At 45.3% G+C, this 17,514-nt stretch overlaps 1 protein-coding gene across 1 annotated transcript in view; it reads right to left on the bottom strand.

The window, feature by feature from the left end:
- Nucleotides 1-12,030: 12,030 nt before the first annotated feature.
- Nucleotides 12,031-17,514, bottom strand: part of LOC149451789 (uncharacterized) — a 29,269-nt gene continuing 23,785 nt past the window's right edge. Inside the window, exons 4-5 of the mRNA XM_089690150.1 lie at nucleotides 12,651-13,333; nucleotides 12,031-12,456 (exon numbers count right to left, since the gene is read on the bottom strand). Of these exons, the coding sequence (XP_089546276.1) occupies nucleotides 12,374-12,456; nucleotides 12,651-13,333 (766 nt within the window). The 3' untranslated portion in view covers nucleotides 12,031-12,373. The remainder of the gene's footprint in view (nucleotides 12,457-12,650; nucleotides 13,334-17,514) is intronic.

Below are 17,514 nucleotides of genomic sequence, written 5' to 3'. Positions count from 1 at the left end.
CACAACGTGGAGAACACATCCACATATGAGGAAGAGACACACACCACGGAAGTTATATACAGCAGTGAATTGATCGGCGCTGTGCAATCCAGAGGAAAGAAATGGTTCGTCACTTTACATTTAAATAATAAGCCCCAATCCTGCCAGCTCGATTCAGGAGCAACTTGTGATGTAATGTGCTTAAGAGACAAAATGGTGTTAGCACCAGAAGCACGTCTACTGCCAAGTGACACCAGGTTAAAGTTATACTCAGGTGCGATTATGAAATCTCTAGGGCTCTTCAAGACAGAATGTGCCATACGTGGACTAACACACAAGCTGGAGTTTGAAATTGTGGAAGCCTGCCAAAAGCCACTGTTGTCTGGCTCAACCTGTGAGCGTCTAGGGCTGATACGTTTCTCCTTCCCTGCAGAGCTTAATGTGATGGACAATCTATCCAAGGGGCCCTTGACAAAACAACTGCTGCTAAAGGAATTTAGTGATGTGTTTACTGGGCCAGTGGAATCTGTACCAGGGGAAGTTCATTTCGACCTTGATGCGAGTGTCCCTCCAGTCCAATGTGCACCACGCAATGTGCCGGTGGCATTAAAACAAGCAGTTAAGGCACAGCTTGACCAGTATGAGGCCAATGGACACTTGGCACCTGTGAGTGACCCAACTGACTGGATAAGTAACATGGTGATTGTAAGGAAGCCAAATAAGCTACGAATATGCATAGATCCCAAATTCTTAAATATGGCACTGAGACGATCTCACTACATCATGCCAACTCTCGAGGATGTTTTGTACAAGCTGCCAAAGGCACGTCTGTTCACTCTTGTTGATGCCCGGGATGCATTTTTACAGTGTAAGTTGGATGATGCAAGTAGTTACATGACAACCTTCTGGACTCCGTGGGGCAGGAAAAGATGGCTCAAACTGCCTTTTGGAGTATCAGTTGCACCAGAGGTGTATCAACGTAAACAACATGAACTATTGGCTGGACTCAGTGGTATTGAACCAATAGCTGATGACATCCTTGTGGTTGGCTGTGGGGACACAGATGAGGAAGCAGAGCAAGATCATGATGGCAAACTGCTGGAACTGATGAATCGTTGTAGGCAGGTAAAATTGAGACTTGGCATGAAAAAACTGCAATTCAAGGTCAAAGAGGTCCGCTTTCATGGACACATTCTAACCTGGGAGGGTTTGAAGGCTGACCCAGAAAAAATCAGAGCCATACAGGATATGCCGCAGCCAGCAAATGTGAAATCCCTGCAACGCTTCATTGGATTTGTTACCTACCTAGCAAAATTCCTACCACACCTCTCAGAGGTCTGCGAGCCATTGAGAAGGCTTCTGGACAAGGACGCTGTTTGGCATTGGCTTCCTAAGCATGATAATGCAGTGCAGGACATCAAACGCTTGGTCACGGACACACCTGTCCTGAAGTACTATGACGTTACAAAATCTGTAACTATTCAAAGTGATGCAAGCAAAACTGGACTTGGGTGTTGTCTATTGCAAGCTGGCCAGCCTATCGCTTTTGCTTCAAGGGCACTGACTCTTAGGGAACAAAACTACACACAAATAGAAAAGGAGTGTCTGAGTATAGTGTTTGCCTGCCAGCGCTTTCATCACTACCTCTATGGGCGCGATGAGATCACGGCAGAAACTGACCATAAACCTCTGATTTCTATTTTCAAGAAACCACTTTTGTGTGCACCCAAACGTCTACAGAGCATGTTGCTCACGTTACAAAACTATTGCCTAAATGTTGTCTATAAACCTGGTCCTGAAATGTACATTAGTGACACTCTTAGCAGAGCTACAGTAGCAGGTGGTACACCTGAGTATGCACAACACACAGTTTGCAATGTTCAATGGGACCTGGATGTCCTGTCACAGATTAATCATTCAGACTATTTAAACGTCACGGACCAACGATTGCTTCAGATAAAACAGCACACTGAAACTGATGAGAGTTTGCAGGCTCTTAAATATGTTGTTCTGAATGGTTGGCCTGATTCCAAGTTGGAAGTGCCATTACTTGTGAGAGAATATTGGACTTTCAGAGATGAAATCGCCATTCAGGATGGTATACTGTACAAGGGGCCAAGGGTCATCATTCCTAAATCTTTAAGATCAGAGATGCTGACTCGTATTCATGCCAGTCACATTGGCGGAGAAGCATGCTATAGGCAAGCACGTGATACCCTATACTGGCCCAACATGCAGAATGAGATTAGAGACTTTGTTAGCTGTTGCTCGGCATGCAATGAATATGCGCAGGCACAACAGAAAGAACCTATGATGTCGCATGTGCTGCCCACCCGGCCTTGGCAAATTGTAAGCATGGACTTGCTGAATTATGCTGGCCAGGATTTTCTACTAATTGTTGATCACTATTCTGACTTTTGGGAGATTGAGCTATTTCCTGACCTGTCTGCTGATACTACCATCAAGCGTTGTAAAGCACAGTTTGCACGTTATGGCCAGCCGGATAGAGTAATCTCGGATAATGGACCTCAATTTGCATGTGAGCACTTCAGACGGTTCTCTAAAGATTGGGGATTCGAGCATGTTACCTCATCCCCGAGGCACCCGCAAGCAAATGGCAAAGCGGAATCGGCTGTCAAGATAGTGAAGAATCTTTGTAAGAAGGCCAAGTTTGATGGTACTGATCCGTGGAAGGCCATTCTACATTGGAGGAACACCCCATCTGAAGGCATGGACAGTAGTCCTGCACAGCGCTTGATGTCTAGGAGACTGAAGACTTCATTGCCTGTGGCAAACATATTACTTGATCCTTGTGTGGTTACAGGTCTCCCGGCGAAACTGCAGCGGAGGAAACAGATTGCCAAGCTGTCATACGATGTGTCTGCTAAAGACTTACCTGAACTAAGGATTGGAGAGCCAATCCGTATGAAGCCGCTTCCAGGTGACAGGACCGGTCGCTGGAGACTAGGTTCCTGTGTGCAGAGAGTTGCTCCTCGATCATATCTTGTGGATGTAGAAGGTAGTCTTTACCGCCGCAATCGAGTGGACCTGCGAAAGGCAGAACGATTCACCACACAAGCCTATGAGCATCCTGCATGTGATCCTCCTGAGGTGCTCAATGCTCCGAGTCCTACTGGACCATATACTCAAAGCAGAGAGAACTCTGCTGTCATATCGGGATACAATGAGGATGACAAAATGCAGCCACATATCCCGTCAAGTTCTTCTTTGCCAAACACACCAGCCAGGAAAGAGGGTAGCTCCTTATCAACACCTTCTGGAGCTGAACGGATTTCCCCAGGCAAAATCCCTGTGGCCTTGCGTAGTGGTCGAGTTTCAAGACCACCAGATAGACTCAATCTGTAGTGTATCTACCAGTAACACAGTATGCCATGTTCAAGACTGTTCAGGATCTGTTTTAGTTTAATTGTTTATAAGGTTTGAATTGAATGTAAAAAAGGGAGATGTTATAGAGTTATTATGCAAATACTGTGACCCTACTTGCATATGGTAATATTGCATTGTCTTATACTTCCTGTTCTATGCTGACCTGGATGTAGTTCTGTGTACAACATGATTCCTCACACCAGCATCTTGTGTTGTCTGCATTCCTGTACATGAAACAAGTATGTTGCGAATTCACTATACTGGGGGTTCATCTGCAAATCTTCTTCTCCTGCCGGTACTGGGGGTTTTTTTTAGTAAAAGAAGAGTGGTGAACTAAGACCCTGTATCAATTATAGGGGTCTTAATCACATTAATATTAAAAATGCCAATCTGATCCTAATGGTAATGGAATTATTTGACTGCTTTAAGGGAACAACAGTCTTCATTAAGATTGATTTGAGAGGTGTATACAATCTCGTAAGGATTTAAGAAGGTGACAAATGGAAAACTTAATTTAATACGAGGAGCAGACACTACGAATACCTCGTATTGCCCATTAGTCTCTGCAACGCTCCTGCAGTTTTCCAGGAATTTATTAACAATGTTCTCTGAGATATTCTGCAGCAATGTGTGGTGGATAACCTCAATGATATTCTCAAATATTCAAAATCCCTAGAGAACCACAACAGAGATGCCTCCCATGTGCTGCAGAGGATGAGAGAGAGCAACCTGTATTGCAAGTTTGAAAAGTACGAGTTTCATCGTGAACAGGTTACATTTTTGGGTTATGTCATATCTGCTGCTGAGTTTTCAATGGACCCAGAGAAACTGTCTGCAGTATTACAGTGGCCTCGACCCATAGGTCTACATCCACTACAACATTTTCTTGGGTTCTCCAAATATTATCAGAAATGTATTTGGAATTTCTGTTCTCTGGTCAAACCCGACTGATATGACCAGAAAGGAGGGCAACCCACAGAATTGGTCTCCGGATTCCATTATAGAGTTTAAATCCCTCAAGGCTGCTTTTGCTGCAGCCCCAGTGCTGGCATATCCTTATCCTACGTTACCCTTCTTGAGGTTTATGCGTCTGGGGCTGGAATAGGCGCTCTCCTGTCTCAACGTCCTACCCCAGTGGGACCTATGCATTCTTGTGGCCAGGGGCGGACTGACCATTTGGAAACTCGGGCACTGCCCGAGGGCCCGGGGTCAGTAGGGGGCCCCATGAGATGCTCCTGGTACCTTTTTCATAGGCTTTTTTGAGTTTGGGCAAGGACACAGGGGCCCCATGATCCCCTATTGCCTGGGGGCCCCATGAGTTGGCAGTCCGCCCCTGCTAGTGGCTATTTTTTTAAAAATTGTCTCCAGCAGAATGCAATTACAAAATTGGGGACAGAGAATTATTCACCATCATTTTAGCTCTTAAAGAATGGAGACATTTCCTCGATGGTACTGCTGTGCTGATCCTTATTTTGACTGACCATAAGAATCTCACATTCTTGGGCTCGGTGGGCCTTTTTTCTGTCAAGCTTCAATTAGTCTCATTCTTACCTGGTACAAAAAATATATAGTAAGGGCAGATGCATTATCAAATCAGTTTTCCTCCTCTTTCAAAATTGAGTCTGTTTCTAGTCCTGTGATAACTCTGGACTGCATTTTGGCCACTATTCACACTAGTCTCACTTCACCTTTGGGTGAGCGGATTCTGGCTTCTCAAATCAATTCTCCTCCTGAAAAACCTCATGACCGGTGCTTTGTCCCCGAGAATCTCCACACTGCTTTGCTCCAGACCTACCATTCTTCCAAGGCAGCTGGGCACACAGGGAAAAATCAACTCATATGGTCTATGTCTGGGGGGGCTTTTTTCCCCTATTAACATGTTACTAAACCCCTGACCCTGCATTCACTATATCCAGTCTCCCGAGACTCTCCATTCACTATTTTTGATCTCCCACAGTACACAGAACATGGAAATGCAATTTTGTCTTTCTAATGAATGACTACTCATTAAACAGAGTCTGCATTTGATCTGTTTCGCAAGCAAGAAATGGAAGGAGGTGAACAATGTCCCCTGATGAAATAACATATCTTTGTGTGTTGCTGTTATCCATTCCTGTGGGTTTCCTTTTTAAGAATTCAAGAGGTGTGGGAGAGAAACTGACCAGGAATTGGTGATACAGATCAGAGATAAGACCCTTGCCCCTAGGAGAGTCACGGCTAATGCGCTTAAAGAACGAAATCAGAGATAAAGGGGGACCCCGGAAGTCTGTGATTGCTTGATGAATCTTGGAATCCCATCATTACGAGGAAGCAGAGGACGATGTGGAGTGCGGCCTGACCAGAATACTGATGACCTAGGGGTCTGATGAGAAAGGAAACTTCTTTCATGCGTATTTAATACGCACTTCTGGTGAGTGCGCATTCTATTTATTTAACAGTCTTCACCTCTAGATCGTATACTATCACCACAGACAGGATCCTGCAAGATTCATATGACATATACCTTGTGATCTGGACGTTTACTTTATTGTGATTATCAATTATTTTGCACATTGTGCCTTTCATAACAGTTTGGGATATTGCTCATAACATTTCAGTGGTTATTTGCACTATAATCCTTAGCGCTACACCTTTTTATCTCTCTAGTCTTTTGGAAAGGTCTGTTGGTTACCTTTTTGGTGTTCTAGCGGCTTTTGCATTTCATTTGAATACGGTACATCTAGGTAGCGCTCGTTATACAATCTATATATAGAAATGCTATTATTTTAGTAAATATAAACTGCTAAATCCCTTTTCTCATCAAAAGTCTTGCGACTTCTATCAGTGTCCAGCAGAACACTGGTTAAAGCTTGCAGGAGAAGTTTTCATTCTCCCCCTTGTCCTGTGAGGCTGCAGGACCCCTGACCCTCTGGAAAGTGCTGAGCACATGCACTCTCCCAAAAAAAAAAAAGGAACTCTCCAGCAAACCACATCAAACTAAGCATGTGCAGCTTGCCCCCAAGGCTCTGTTCTATTAGCAGATGGATTGGGGACAGTAGAAGAAGGGGATGATCAGACATCCTTTTTACGGAGGATTAACCCTTTAGGTTCTACAGTGAGTATAACAAGCATGTTTTACTGCATATACAGACTGATTGTACTGTTGATGGTTTAGTGACACTTTAAGCTGAGAGTGTGGTTAATGTGTGAGCAGAGACTGACATCTACCTTTAAAAGATAAGTCACATTGCATAGGTTCACCTGTAAATGGACAGTTTGGTGCCGCGTGTTCCAGATCCAACCAACAAAAACACTTGACATTGGCCCAGTTAGGTCTGCTGACAGGCACTGACGTTCCTGGTTTGGGACACCAATCTTCAGACCTTGTAATAAAAGTTCTTCCCCCATCTCCTTGCCATGCTTGCCACCCACTTCTGCTAAAACCAGTCTTTCCAGTGGCCTGGGGAAACCATGGCTTTGGATGAGGTTGTAGGGGAGGCAACGTACCTCTTATTAAGCTCCACTAGACTAGTATCAGCTGACTTGGGGTCCCCCTCGTCTCCTGGAGGATAGGTAGAAATCTCAGGAAATGGTCCATGAGCACACGTTCCACTATTTGTGGCCAAGGCAAGGATTCTGGTGGCAGCCACTTTCACACAGGTCAATATGGTTAAACATTTGCTATCATGGAGACCTCTCAACTTGGAAGGACCAGCTGCTGACCCACGATGCTGGTACCACCAAATAACACCCAATCGTACCAGAATTTCCTGCTCGAGTTTTTCATAATCCTGTGCATCCACAGCTTCTAAGTCATAATAGGTCTTCTGTGGTTCCCCAGTAAGTAAGGGGGCGAGCAGTCCTGCCCACTGGGTTTTAGGCCAACTTTACCTCTCAGGGGTTCTTTCAAACCTAACCAGGTCATCAGCAGCAGTCATCTTGGACAAAAAGTGACCCACATGGATAGCTTGAGGAGTAATCCAGAACACCTGCGACATATATATTTTACAGCTTCCACCATATTTGCAGCTCTTACCGACGTGACTTGTGTGTTCCCCGGGCTCTACGACACTGCCTGTGTGACCCAGGTGATTCTAAATTTCCAAGAGTTAGAGGTGCAAAACCCAGCCTAGATATGGAATCAGAGGTTTCTAAAAGTGTACAAGAAGAGCCTGCGAGATGTGTAAACCCCATACTTTTCAGGCTCTCGTATATCCCTGCTGACCCTCTTTGCTTGTACCACCAAATAACACCCAATTGTACCAGAATTTCCTGCTCGAGTTTTCCATAATCCTGTGCATCCAGCTTCCAAGGTATAATAGGCCTTCTGTGGTTCCCCAGTAAGTAAGGGGGTGAGCAGTCCTGTCTACTGGGTTTTAGGCTAACCTTACCTCTCTGGGGTTCTTTTAAACCTAACCAGAAAGGTCATCATCAGCAGTCATCTTGGACAAAAAGTGACCCACGTGGATAGCTGAGGAGCACTCCAGAACACCTGCGGCATATACAGTGGGGCAAAAAAGTATTTAGTCAGCCACCAATTGTGCAAGTTCTCCCACTTAAAAAGATGAGAGAGGCCTGTAATTGGCATCATAGGTAGACCTCAACTATGAGAGACAACATGAGAAAAAAAAATCCAGACAATCACATTGGCTGATTTGGAAAGAATTTATTTGCAAATTATGGTGGAAAATAAGTATTTGGTTAATATGAAAAGTTCATCTCAATACTTTGTTATATATCCTTTGTTGGCAATGACAGAGGTCAAACGTTTCCTGTAAGTCTTCACAAGGTTGGCACACACTGTTGCTGGTATGTTGGCCCATCCTCCATGCAGATCTCCTCTAGAGCAGTGATGTTTTGGGGCTGTCGCTGGGCAACACGGACTTTCAACTCCCTCCAAAGGTTTTCTATGGGGTTGAGATCTGGAGACTGGCTAGGCCACTCCAGGACCTTGAAATGCTTCTTACGAAGCCACTCCTTCATTGCCCGGGTGGTATGTTTGGGATCATTGTCATGTTGGAAGACCCAGCCACGTTTCATCTTCAATGCCCTTGCTGATGGAAGGAGGTTTGAACTCAAAATCTCACGATACATGGCCCCATTCATTCTGTCCTATACATGGATCAGACGTCCTGGTCCCTTTGCGGAGAAACAGCCCCAAAGCATGATGTTGCCACCCCCATGCTTCACAGTAGGTATGGTGTTCTTTGGATGCAACTCAGCATTCTCTCTCCTCCAAACACGACGAGTTGTGTTTCTACCAAACAGTTCTATTTTGGTTTCATCTGACCATATGACATTCTCCCAATCCTCTGCTGGATCATCCAAATGCTCTCTAGCAAACTTCAGACGGGCCTGGACATGTACTGGCTTAAGCAGGGGGACACGTCTGGCACTGCAGGATCTGAGTCCCTGGCGGCGTAGTGTGTTACTGATGGTAGCCTTTGTTACGTTGGTCCCAGCTCTCTGCAGGTCATTCAATAGGTCCCTCTGTGTGGTCCTGGGATTTTTGCTCACCGTTCTTGTGATCATTTTGACCCCACGGAGTGAGATCTTGCGTGGAGCCCCAGATCGAGGGAGATTATCAGTGGTCTTGTATGTCTTCCATTTTCTAATTATTGCTCCCACAGTTGATTTGTTCACACCAAGCTGCTTGCCCTATTGCAGATTCAGTCTTCCCAGCCTGGTGCAGGTCTACAATTTTGTTTCTGGTGTCCTTCGACAGCTCGTTGGTCTTCACCATAGTGGAGTTTGGAGTGTGACTGTTTGAACTTGTTATCAGTAAAAAAGACACCTGTCCACAACCTCGAACAGGTGCCATTGATACAGGTAATGAGTGCAGGACAGAGGATCCTCTTAAAGAAGAAGGTACAGGTCTGTAAGAGCCAGAAATCTTGCTTGTTTGTAGGTGACCAAATACTTATTTTCCACCATAATTTGCAAATAAATTCTTTCCAAATCAGCCAATGTGATTGTCTGGATTTTGTTTCTCATTTTGTCTCTCATAGTTGAGGTCTACCTATGATGCCAATTACAGGCCTCTCTCATCTTTTTAAGTGGGAGAACTTGTACAATTGGTGGCTGACTAAATACTTTTTTGCCCCACTGTATATTTTACAGCTTCCACCATCTTACAGACATGACTTGTCTGTTCCCCAGGCTCTAGAACAGTGCCTGTGTGACCAAGGCGATTCTAAATTGCCAAGAGGGAGAGGTTCAAAACCAAACCTAGATATGGAATCAGAGGTTTCTAAAAGTGTACAAGAGGAGCCTGGGAGATGTGTAAACCCCATACTTTTCAGGCTCCTGTATAACTCTGCTGACCCGCTATGCTCGTACCAACAAATAACACCCAATTGTACCAGAATTTCGTGCTCGAGTTTTTCATAATCCTGTGCATCCACAGCTTCTAAGTCATAATAGGCCTTCTGTGGTTCCCCAGTAAGGGGCGAGCAGTCCTGTCTACTGGGTTTTAGGCCAACCTTACCACTCAGGGGTTCTTTCAAACCTAACCCGAAAGGTCATCATCAGCAGTCATCTTGGACAAAAAGTGACCCACATGGATAGCTTGAGGAGCAATCCAGAACACCTGCAACATATACATTTTACAGCTTCCACCATATTTGCAGCACTTACCGACGTGACTTGTCTGTTCCCCAGGCTCTAGAACACTGCCTGTGTGACACAGGCGATTCTAAATTTCCAAGAGGTAGAGGTGCAAAACCCAACCTAGATATGGAATCAGGGATTTCTAAAAGTGAGGAGCCTGCGAGATGTGTAAACCCCAAACTTTTCAGGCTCCTGTATAACAGTCTGCTACACCACCCATGAGTACAGAAGGACAGGGGCTGTTTAAATATTTTTTTTATTTCATTTAAAACTTTTTGTTTTATACAATATCCCTTTATTTTTTTTAACAACTTTATTGCAATCACAAGGGATGAACAACATCCCTTGTGATAGCATGGACCATGGATAGGTCCTCTTTATGGAGAGATCTGGTGTCTATTAGACCCCAGCTGTCTCCTATGGCCTCTAAAGCATCTGATCAAATTGAGTTTGGTTTGATCATGTGCTTGTACCAGCCGATAACGACTTGTATACATCAAACCAGAACCATCAGCGAGGCAATCCTCTCCGCTTCTGGTTTCTGAGAGTGAGGAACAACCTCAGTTCCTCCTTCTCTGTTCAGTCAATGGGATGCCACCGGTTGGAGCAGTCCCGGACTGATAGGAAAGGCAGTGCAAGGGGAGGAGGGTACCACATTCTGCCATCTGTAGAAGTGATCGAGTGGCTCTATAGCCACTCGAATCATTGCTATTGTAAAAGGAAATCACCGCCTGAAATTTTTTATAACAGGTGCAGACATCGTCCCAGTATAACCACTAAACCCTAGGATCCGGGTATGACCAGAAATGTGTGGACTGACACAGGGAAGTAGCAGGCTTCAGGAACACAGGCGTAGTCAGGGCTGGAGAGGTGGAATGGTCAGGCGGGCCATAAGGTACCGTCAGGCACCGCCCGGCGGGATCTCTAGTGACCCACAGAACAGGATTCCCCATGGCGCGGAGTCTAAGCCCCAGTCTGCCTTTTCACCAGAGCCCCTGATGGTGGGGATGGACTTGGCGCAGGTCTGAGACCAGGTTGCGGCCCCTGAGTGCACCCAACTGTGGTAGAGGGGTCCGCCATGGGTATGTACCGGGGGAAAGCCTGATGTAAAGGGGCTGGCAGGTTTGGACAGTAGTGACTGGATCTGTGCAGGATGGGTGGATCATCTGGGTAGCATCAGGCGTAGTCAGGCAGGCCAGGTCAGCAACATTCAGGCAGTGAGGTACTGGAGGAGCAGGCAGAGAATAGTCAGGGTCACAAGCCGGGTTCAGTAACTCACGGGCAGCGCGGTACAGAGGATCAGGCAGAAGGATGGTCAGGCAAGCCAGGGGTTAAGCAGGAGATGGTCAGCAACAGAAGATAGGCAGAGGCACAGGAACACAGGATACCAGGTACAGGGGCTCATGGGAAACATATACCAAGGCCATGATCACAGGGTTGGTCCTGCTTAAATACACCTCCTGCAATCAGCTTCAGCTGATGGCTGACTGCAGGAGTGAGCTTCTGGTTGCTCAGAGCACCCGCTGGCCAGCCCTGGTACTGCAGCCCACACGGCAGGTGAGTCCCACCACCAGTGATGAATCCATTCCTGATAACTTCATAAGACGTCCTACTGGCGGCAAGGGGTTAAATAAATGTCTCCTGACATTTAGGGGTCTCGTCATAAAAAAAATTGCATAGCAATTTATCAAATAAAAGTGCATGTACATTCCCTCTGTGTATTCGGAGGTAAAGAACAAAGAAACCAGGCCTGACATAGTAAACTAAAGGGTCGATAAACAGAAAATTTGTTGGTCGAGTGTGATAAGCATTTGCCCAGCTGCGATAAATTGGGTCCATAATTTCATTAACATAGTGATTTCCTATAATAGCCAGCTACATCTAGTGGCCATAAGAACGTATTTTTCATGAAATATCTCCCTCAGGAAAAATAGATCAATACCGCATTCTGGCCACAGATGGAGCCATCAGTCACAGGAAATCAGTGTATGAAATACAAAATCGACCGACATTTCTCATGGCTGGGTGAGTGCTGGTCACATTCATTTAACAAATTAAAAAAAGAAAGACATCTAATTGTTTGTGAAAGCTTACAAAATTTACTTCACCAACTCCATTTAATGACTCCATTTTTAATTCTTCTCCTGCTATCAATGGCCAACCCGGTCCCACACTTCATCCATGTCTTTGGTGACCTCTGATCTCCTTATGAACTGTTTCTTCCATGATGAAGATCAGCCATAGAGTATATCTGAGGTGTATATCAGGGTGTGCTTCTTCCCCACATGAGAGCTGGGATGTCCAGCAACATTCAACTAGAAGACATTTCCCGCACTCAAGGCACTAATACACCTCCAGGGTTGTGTGGGACCCCTGATGTACAGGAAGACAGGACTTCAGTGAAGAACATTTCCCTCACTCAGGACAGGAAAGTGGCTTCTCCCCCATGTGACACTTCTGATGTGTGTAAAGATGGGACTTCTGTGAAAAACATTTCCCGCACTCAGGGCAGGAATACGGCTTTTCTCCCGTGTGAGAGTTCTGATGTCTATAAAGATGGGACTTCTGTGAAAAACATTTTCCACACTCAAGACAGGAATACGGTTTTTCCCCTGTGTGAGACTTCAGATGTCTGTAAAGATTAGACTTCTGAATAAAACATTTCCCGCACTCATTACAGGAATACAGCTTGTCACCTGTATGCAATCTCTGATGATCATAAAGATTAGACTTACGTGAAAAACATTTTCCACACTCAGGACAGGCAAACGGCTTCTCCCCGGTGTGAGATCTCTGATGTAGGACAAGTTCAGCTTTATGTAGAAAGCATTTGCTGCACTCAGAACAGGAATATGGCTTCTCCCCCGTGTGAGACATTTGATGTTTGACAAGCTTTAATTTACTTACAAAACTTTTCCCACACTCGAGGCAGGAAAACGGCTTCTCCCCCGTGTGAGTTTTCTGATGTGCTCTGAGGTTGGACTTCTCTGAAAAACCTTTGCCGCAATCAGAACAAGCAAATGGCTTCTTCCCCATGTGAAACCTCTGATGTGTGATAAGTTGTGTTTTACGTACAAAACATTTCCCGCACTCCGAACAGGAATACGGCTTCTCACCTGTGTGTAATCTCTGATGGCTGGAAAGACAGAACTTCCGTGAAAAACGTTTCCCGCACTCAGAACAGGAATACGGCTTCTCCCCTGTGTGAGATCTCTGATGTGTAACAAGTAGTGATTTACGTACAAAACCTTTCCCGCACTCAGAACAGGAATATGGCTTTTCTGCTGCGTGGGATCTCTGATGTTTGTAAAGATTGCATTTAAGTGAAAAACATTTCCCACACTCAGGGCAAGAGTGTGGCTTTTCACCAGTGTGAATTCTTTTATGCATATTAAGATGCCATTTGGATTTGAAACCCTTCCCGCACTCAGTACAGGAGAACCTCTTCTCTGTTGGAAGGCCGGCCCGGTCCCGCACAGTCTGAGGTTCCTCAGAATACGAGGAATCCGATGGTCCATCTACACTGGGTGGTGCCGGATGGACATTGGAGGGAGCCGGGTTTTCTCCTGGACTATACTGTGTGATGTCCTCATCTTCTACTTTCCAGTCTGGAGACAAAGTGAGACAATCCTCGGAGGTTTTCCTCATCTCCCGGCCATGGACTAAAATACAAAGACAAAGAGGATTACTAGACAGGAGCTGATTGGTTCCCCCAAACCAGGACTCCGCCCACATCAGGCAGCTTGGTCTCTGAAGAGCTTACAATTCCACCCTCAAGGGAACTAGGAAATGGCTCCTCTGATCTCCTACCAGGTCATTTCTTTATTCATGGACCTTAGTCAGAGATTGAGGAAACAACCAGAACTGTCTTTTATAGGAGGGACAGTGATGAGGGGATTATAGGACGAGGGTCCCCACCCCCTCTATCACTCATCGCCATCTTCCCAACACAAGAAGTACTGCACTTCCTTATTTAGTCCATGATTTAGTCATGAAGAACAGCGGGGCTGAGCCCCACCAGAGGTCAGAGAGTGAGGATGGGGGGAGAACAACCAAGATGAAGACTGGACTGATCCTGAAGACCACCATCATTGGGGTATTGACTCCTCCCTCATTATCACTTTCTGTTTAAGGGTCCAAAGTTGGAGGATGTTATCACATTATTATCAACATGTAAAAGTCTGTGCTCCAATCACATCATCAGATATAAAATGTCCAGCTGGTAGGAAATGGGTGTAACAAAAGAGAATCCATATTATGTGTATATATAGCAGTGGGGGGAGGGGGGGAGAGCAGAAGTCAGGACTATGGAATGTACAACATATTGTATAGGCTACAACAGATAGGACTATATAGTATCAGAATGATGTAATGTACAACATAGAGTATATAGTGCAGGGGTCAGGAGTATGTAATGTACAATATAGAGTATATAGTGCAGGGGTCAGGAGTATGTAATGTACAACATAGAGTATATAGTGCAGGGGCCAGGAGTATGTAATGTACAACATAGAGTATATAGTGCAGGGGTCAGGAGTATGTAATGTACAACAGAGTATATAGTGCAGGAGTCAGGAGTATGTAATGTACAACAGAGTATAGAGTGCAGGGATCAGGAGTATGTAATGTACAACAGAGTATAGAGTGCAGGGGGTCAGGAATATGTAATGTACAACAGAGTATATAGTGCAGGGGTCAGGAGTATGTAATGTACAACATAGAGTATATAGTGCAGGGGTCAGGAGTATGTAATGTACAACATAGAGTATATAGTGCAGGGGTCAGGAGTATGTAATGTACAACATAGAGTATATAGTGCAGAGGTCAGGAGTATGTAATGTACAACATAGAGTATATAGTGCAGGGGTCAGGAGTATATAATGTACAACATAGAGTATATAGTGCAGGGGTCAGGAGTATGTAATGTACAACATAAAGTATATAGTGCAGTGGTCAGGAGTATGTAATGTACAACATAGAGTATATAGTGCAGGGGTCAGGACTATGTAATGTACAACAGAGTATATAGTGCAGGGGTCAGGAGTATGCAATGTACAACATAGAGTATATAGTGCAGGGGTCAGGAGTATGTAATGTACAACATAGAGTATATAGTGCAGGGGTCAGGAGTATGTAGCATACAATATAACTTATTGTACGAGACACTATGCAGTGTACATGTTTCGTCCTGCCCCTGGTTGGATCAATGTAGTTTTTGGCTCTGCTGTACTCAATGGAGCAGCAATCTATTTTCTATGTCTGGTCAGATCTCACCAAGCCTGGTGGTTGATTGCTCCAGCCTGACTCTGGAAGAACATTCCAGAAGTAGAGTAGGAAAATCAGCCACTGGGTTATGAATATTTATCTCACCGCAGCCAATCGCTGGGAAGGGGATCCCAGAAGGTGTTTGGGGAGAAGATAAATGTTTGGGAGGCCCGCTCAGTCCTGGGGCCTCGTTTCTGGGAGGCAGCCTGTGTTACTCAAGGACACTTGCTGTCAGGCCTCAGCATGTACTTGACTGAGTGACTAAAAGAACCTGGAATCAAAGACATTTGCTGGAGACCACTACCCTGGTATCTGGGCTTGCAGCCCCTGCACAGGTGAGGGACACTTGCTTATCTCCAGTGGCCCCTGCAAGGATTATCACCACATACCACAGAGTAAAAAGTACAGGGCTTAAGGCTTTGTAATGTGTAATATAAATCATACAGTGTAACTGTCAGGACTTGTAATATTGGTTTTCAGTAATCATTAGTAGTTCAAATGTTTGCAGAGGTCCCACACCGCGGCCTCCCATCTCCTGAGACTGCACTCAGTGACTTGGGTCTGAGACTATACAGACATATCCCTCCACCCGGCACAGCCAGCAGACAACAGAGCAAGGAACCCTGGGAGGATTACTCTGTCAGGGATCTTACTATGCCTGGCATGGGGAAGGAGACCCAAAACACATGTCCCAGGTGCCTAGGTTTAGCAACGAGTGTGAAAAAAATCACATGCTAGCCAAAACCCAGAACCTCCATAAATCCAGTCTAGATACATAAATTGTGTCTGCAGCACAGAGAAGGAAGATTATCCGAGAGAAATCCAGGAATACAGGATGGGGAACACAGCTCAGGAAAGTGACCAGCAGGGCCTCAATCAGAGGGATACAGCCCATACACATGTAGGGGCCGGGTGTCCCGAGTTGTCTGCTCTGTTGTGTTTTCTTTCAGTAACAAGAGGGAAGAAAGCTCAGTGGATAGGCTCCTCCTCTCACCTACAGCTTCCTTTGTTTGGCCAGCACCGGTCATCACGTGATTAGTGGTTTTGCGCAGTTCAGTCAAACTGAGGGAAGGGAAGAGAAAGAGGGGGAGTGGAAAGGTTGGACTATATGTGTCTGAGAGGAAAGGGCTGCATCTGACATCATTGACATCCGGGATCGGAGCTTAGTTGATTGGTGGTGGTGAGGGGGAAGGGGGGGAGCTTTTGTAGATCGGCCAGCCAATTGAATGTGTAGGTGTTACATTGCTGCTGCACAGTTCCTGTACCTGTGAGCTGAGCTGACATTCCTGCAGACTGGGAATATGCAGATGCTGAGGTGCTAAATGTGGTTGTGGGTTTGTCCTGTGACTGTCTCTTTGTTGGATTGGGCTGTCTCTTTGCTAAATATATGGGGATGTCTCTTTGCTGGATTGAGCTTTTTCTTTGCTGGATGGGGATGTCTGCTGGATTGGGATGTCTCTTTCCTGAATATATGGGGATGTCTCTGCTGGTTTGGGGCATCTCTTTGCTGAATTAGGATGTCTCTATGCTGAATATATGAGGATGTCTCTCTGCTAAATTGGGCTATCTCTTTGCTATATGGTTATGTCTCTTTGCAGAGTTGGGCTGTCTCAATGTTGTATATATGCTGGAGGCTCTTTGCTGGACTGAGCTGTTTCTTTGCTAATTATGTTCGGGTGTCTCTGCTGGATTGGGCTGTCTTTTTGCTGTATGGGGAGGTCTGCTGGATTGGAATGTCTCTTTGCTGGAAGGAGAGGTCTGCTGGATTGGAATGTCTCTTTCCTGAATATATGGGGATGTCTCTGCTGGATAGGGATGTGTCTTTTCTGGATTTGGATGTCTCTTTGCTGAATATACGAGACAGTCTCTTTGCTGCATGGGGATGTCTTTTTGCTAGATGGGGTTTTTTTTTCTGGGTTGAACCATTTTCTGAATATATGGGGATGTCTCTGCTGGATTGGACTGTCTCCTTGCTATAGGGGAGTTTCTCTGTGCTTGATTGGGATGTCTCTTTGTTGAATTTATGGGGATGTCTCTACTGGATTGCGCCATCTCTTTCCTTTACATGCCCATTTCATCCCCCCACCTTTATTTTACATGCCCATTTCATTGTGAAATGGGCATGCAAAGGAAGGCAATGTGAAATGATGTGGTGGCAAGCTTCATATTTTTTTGCCAAAATATAATTCCTTATTGGTTAAATCTTGAAAGCTCTGATGACTTTTCATTTTCATTTATGAAGTTAGGTGTTAAAATAAAAGTGGGTGCACAGAAGGACTTGGTGGGATGGCCAAT

The sequence above is a fragment of the Staurois parvus genome, unplaced genomic scaffold (assembly GCF_062004578.1).
Source record: "Staurois parvus isolate SC_StPar_1 unplaced genomic scaffold, SC_StPar_1.0 ptg000519l, whole genome shotgun sequence".
Classification (NCBI taxonomy): domain Eukaryota; kingdom Metazoa; phylum Chordata; class Amphibia; order Anura; family Ranidae; genus Staurois; species Staurois parvus.
Note: the sequence above shows the minus strand (reverse complement) of the source record. Positions and strands in the feature narration are given on the sequence as shown.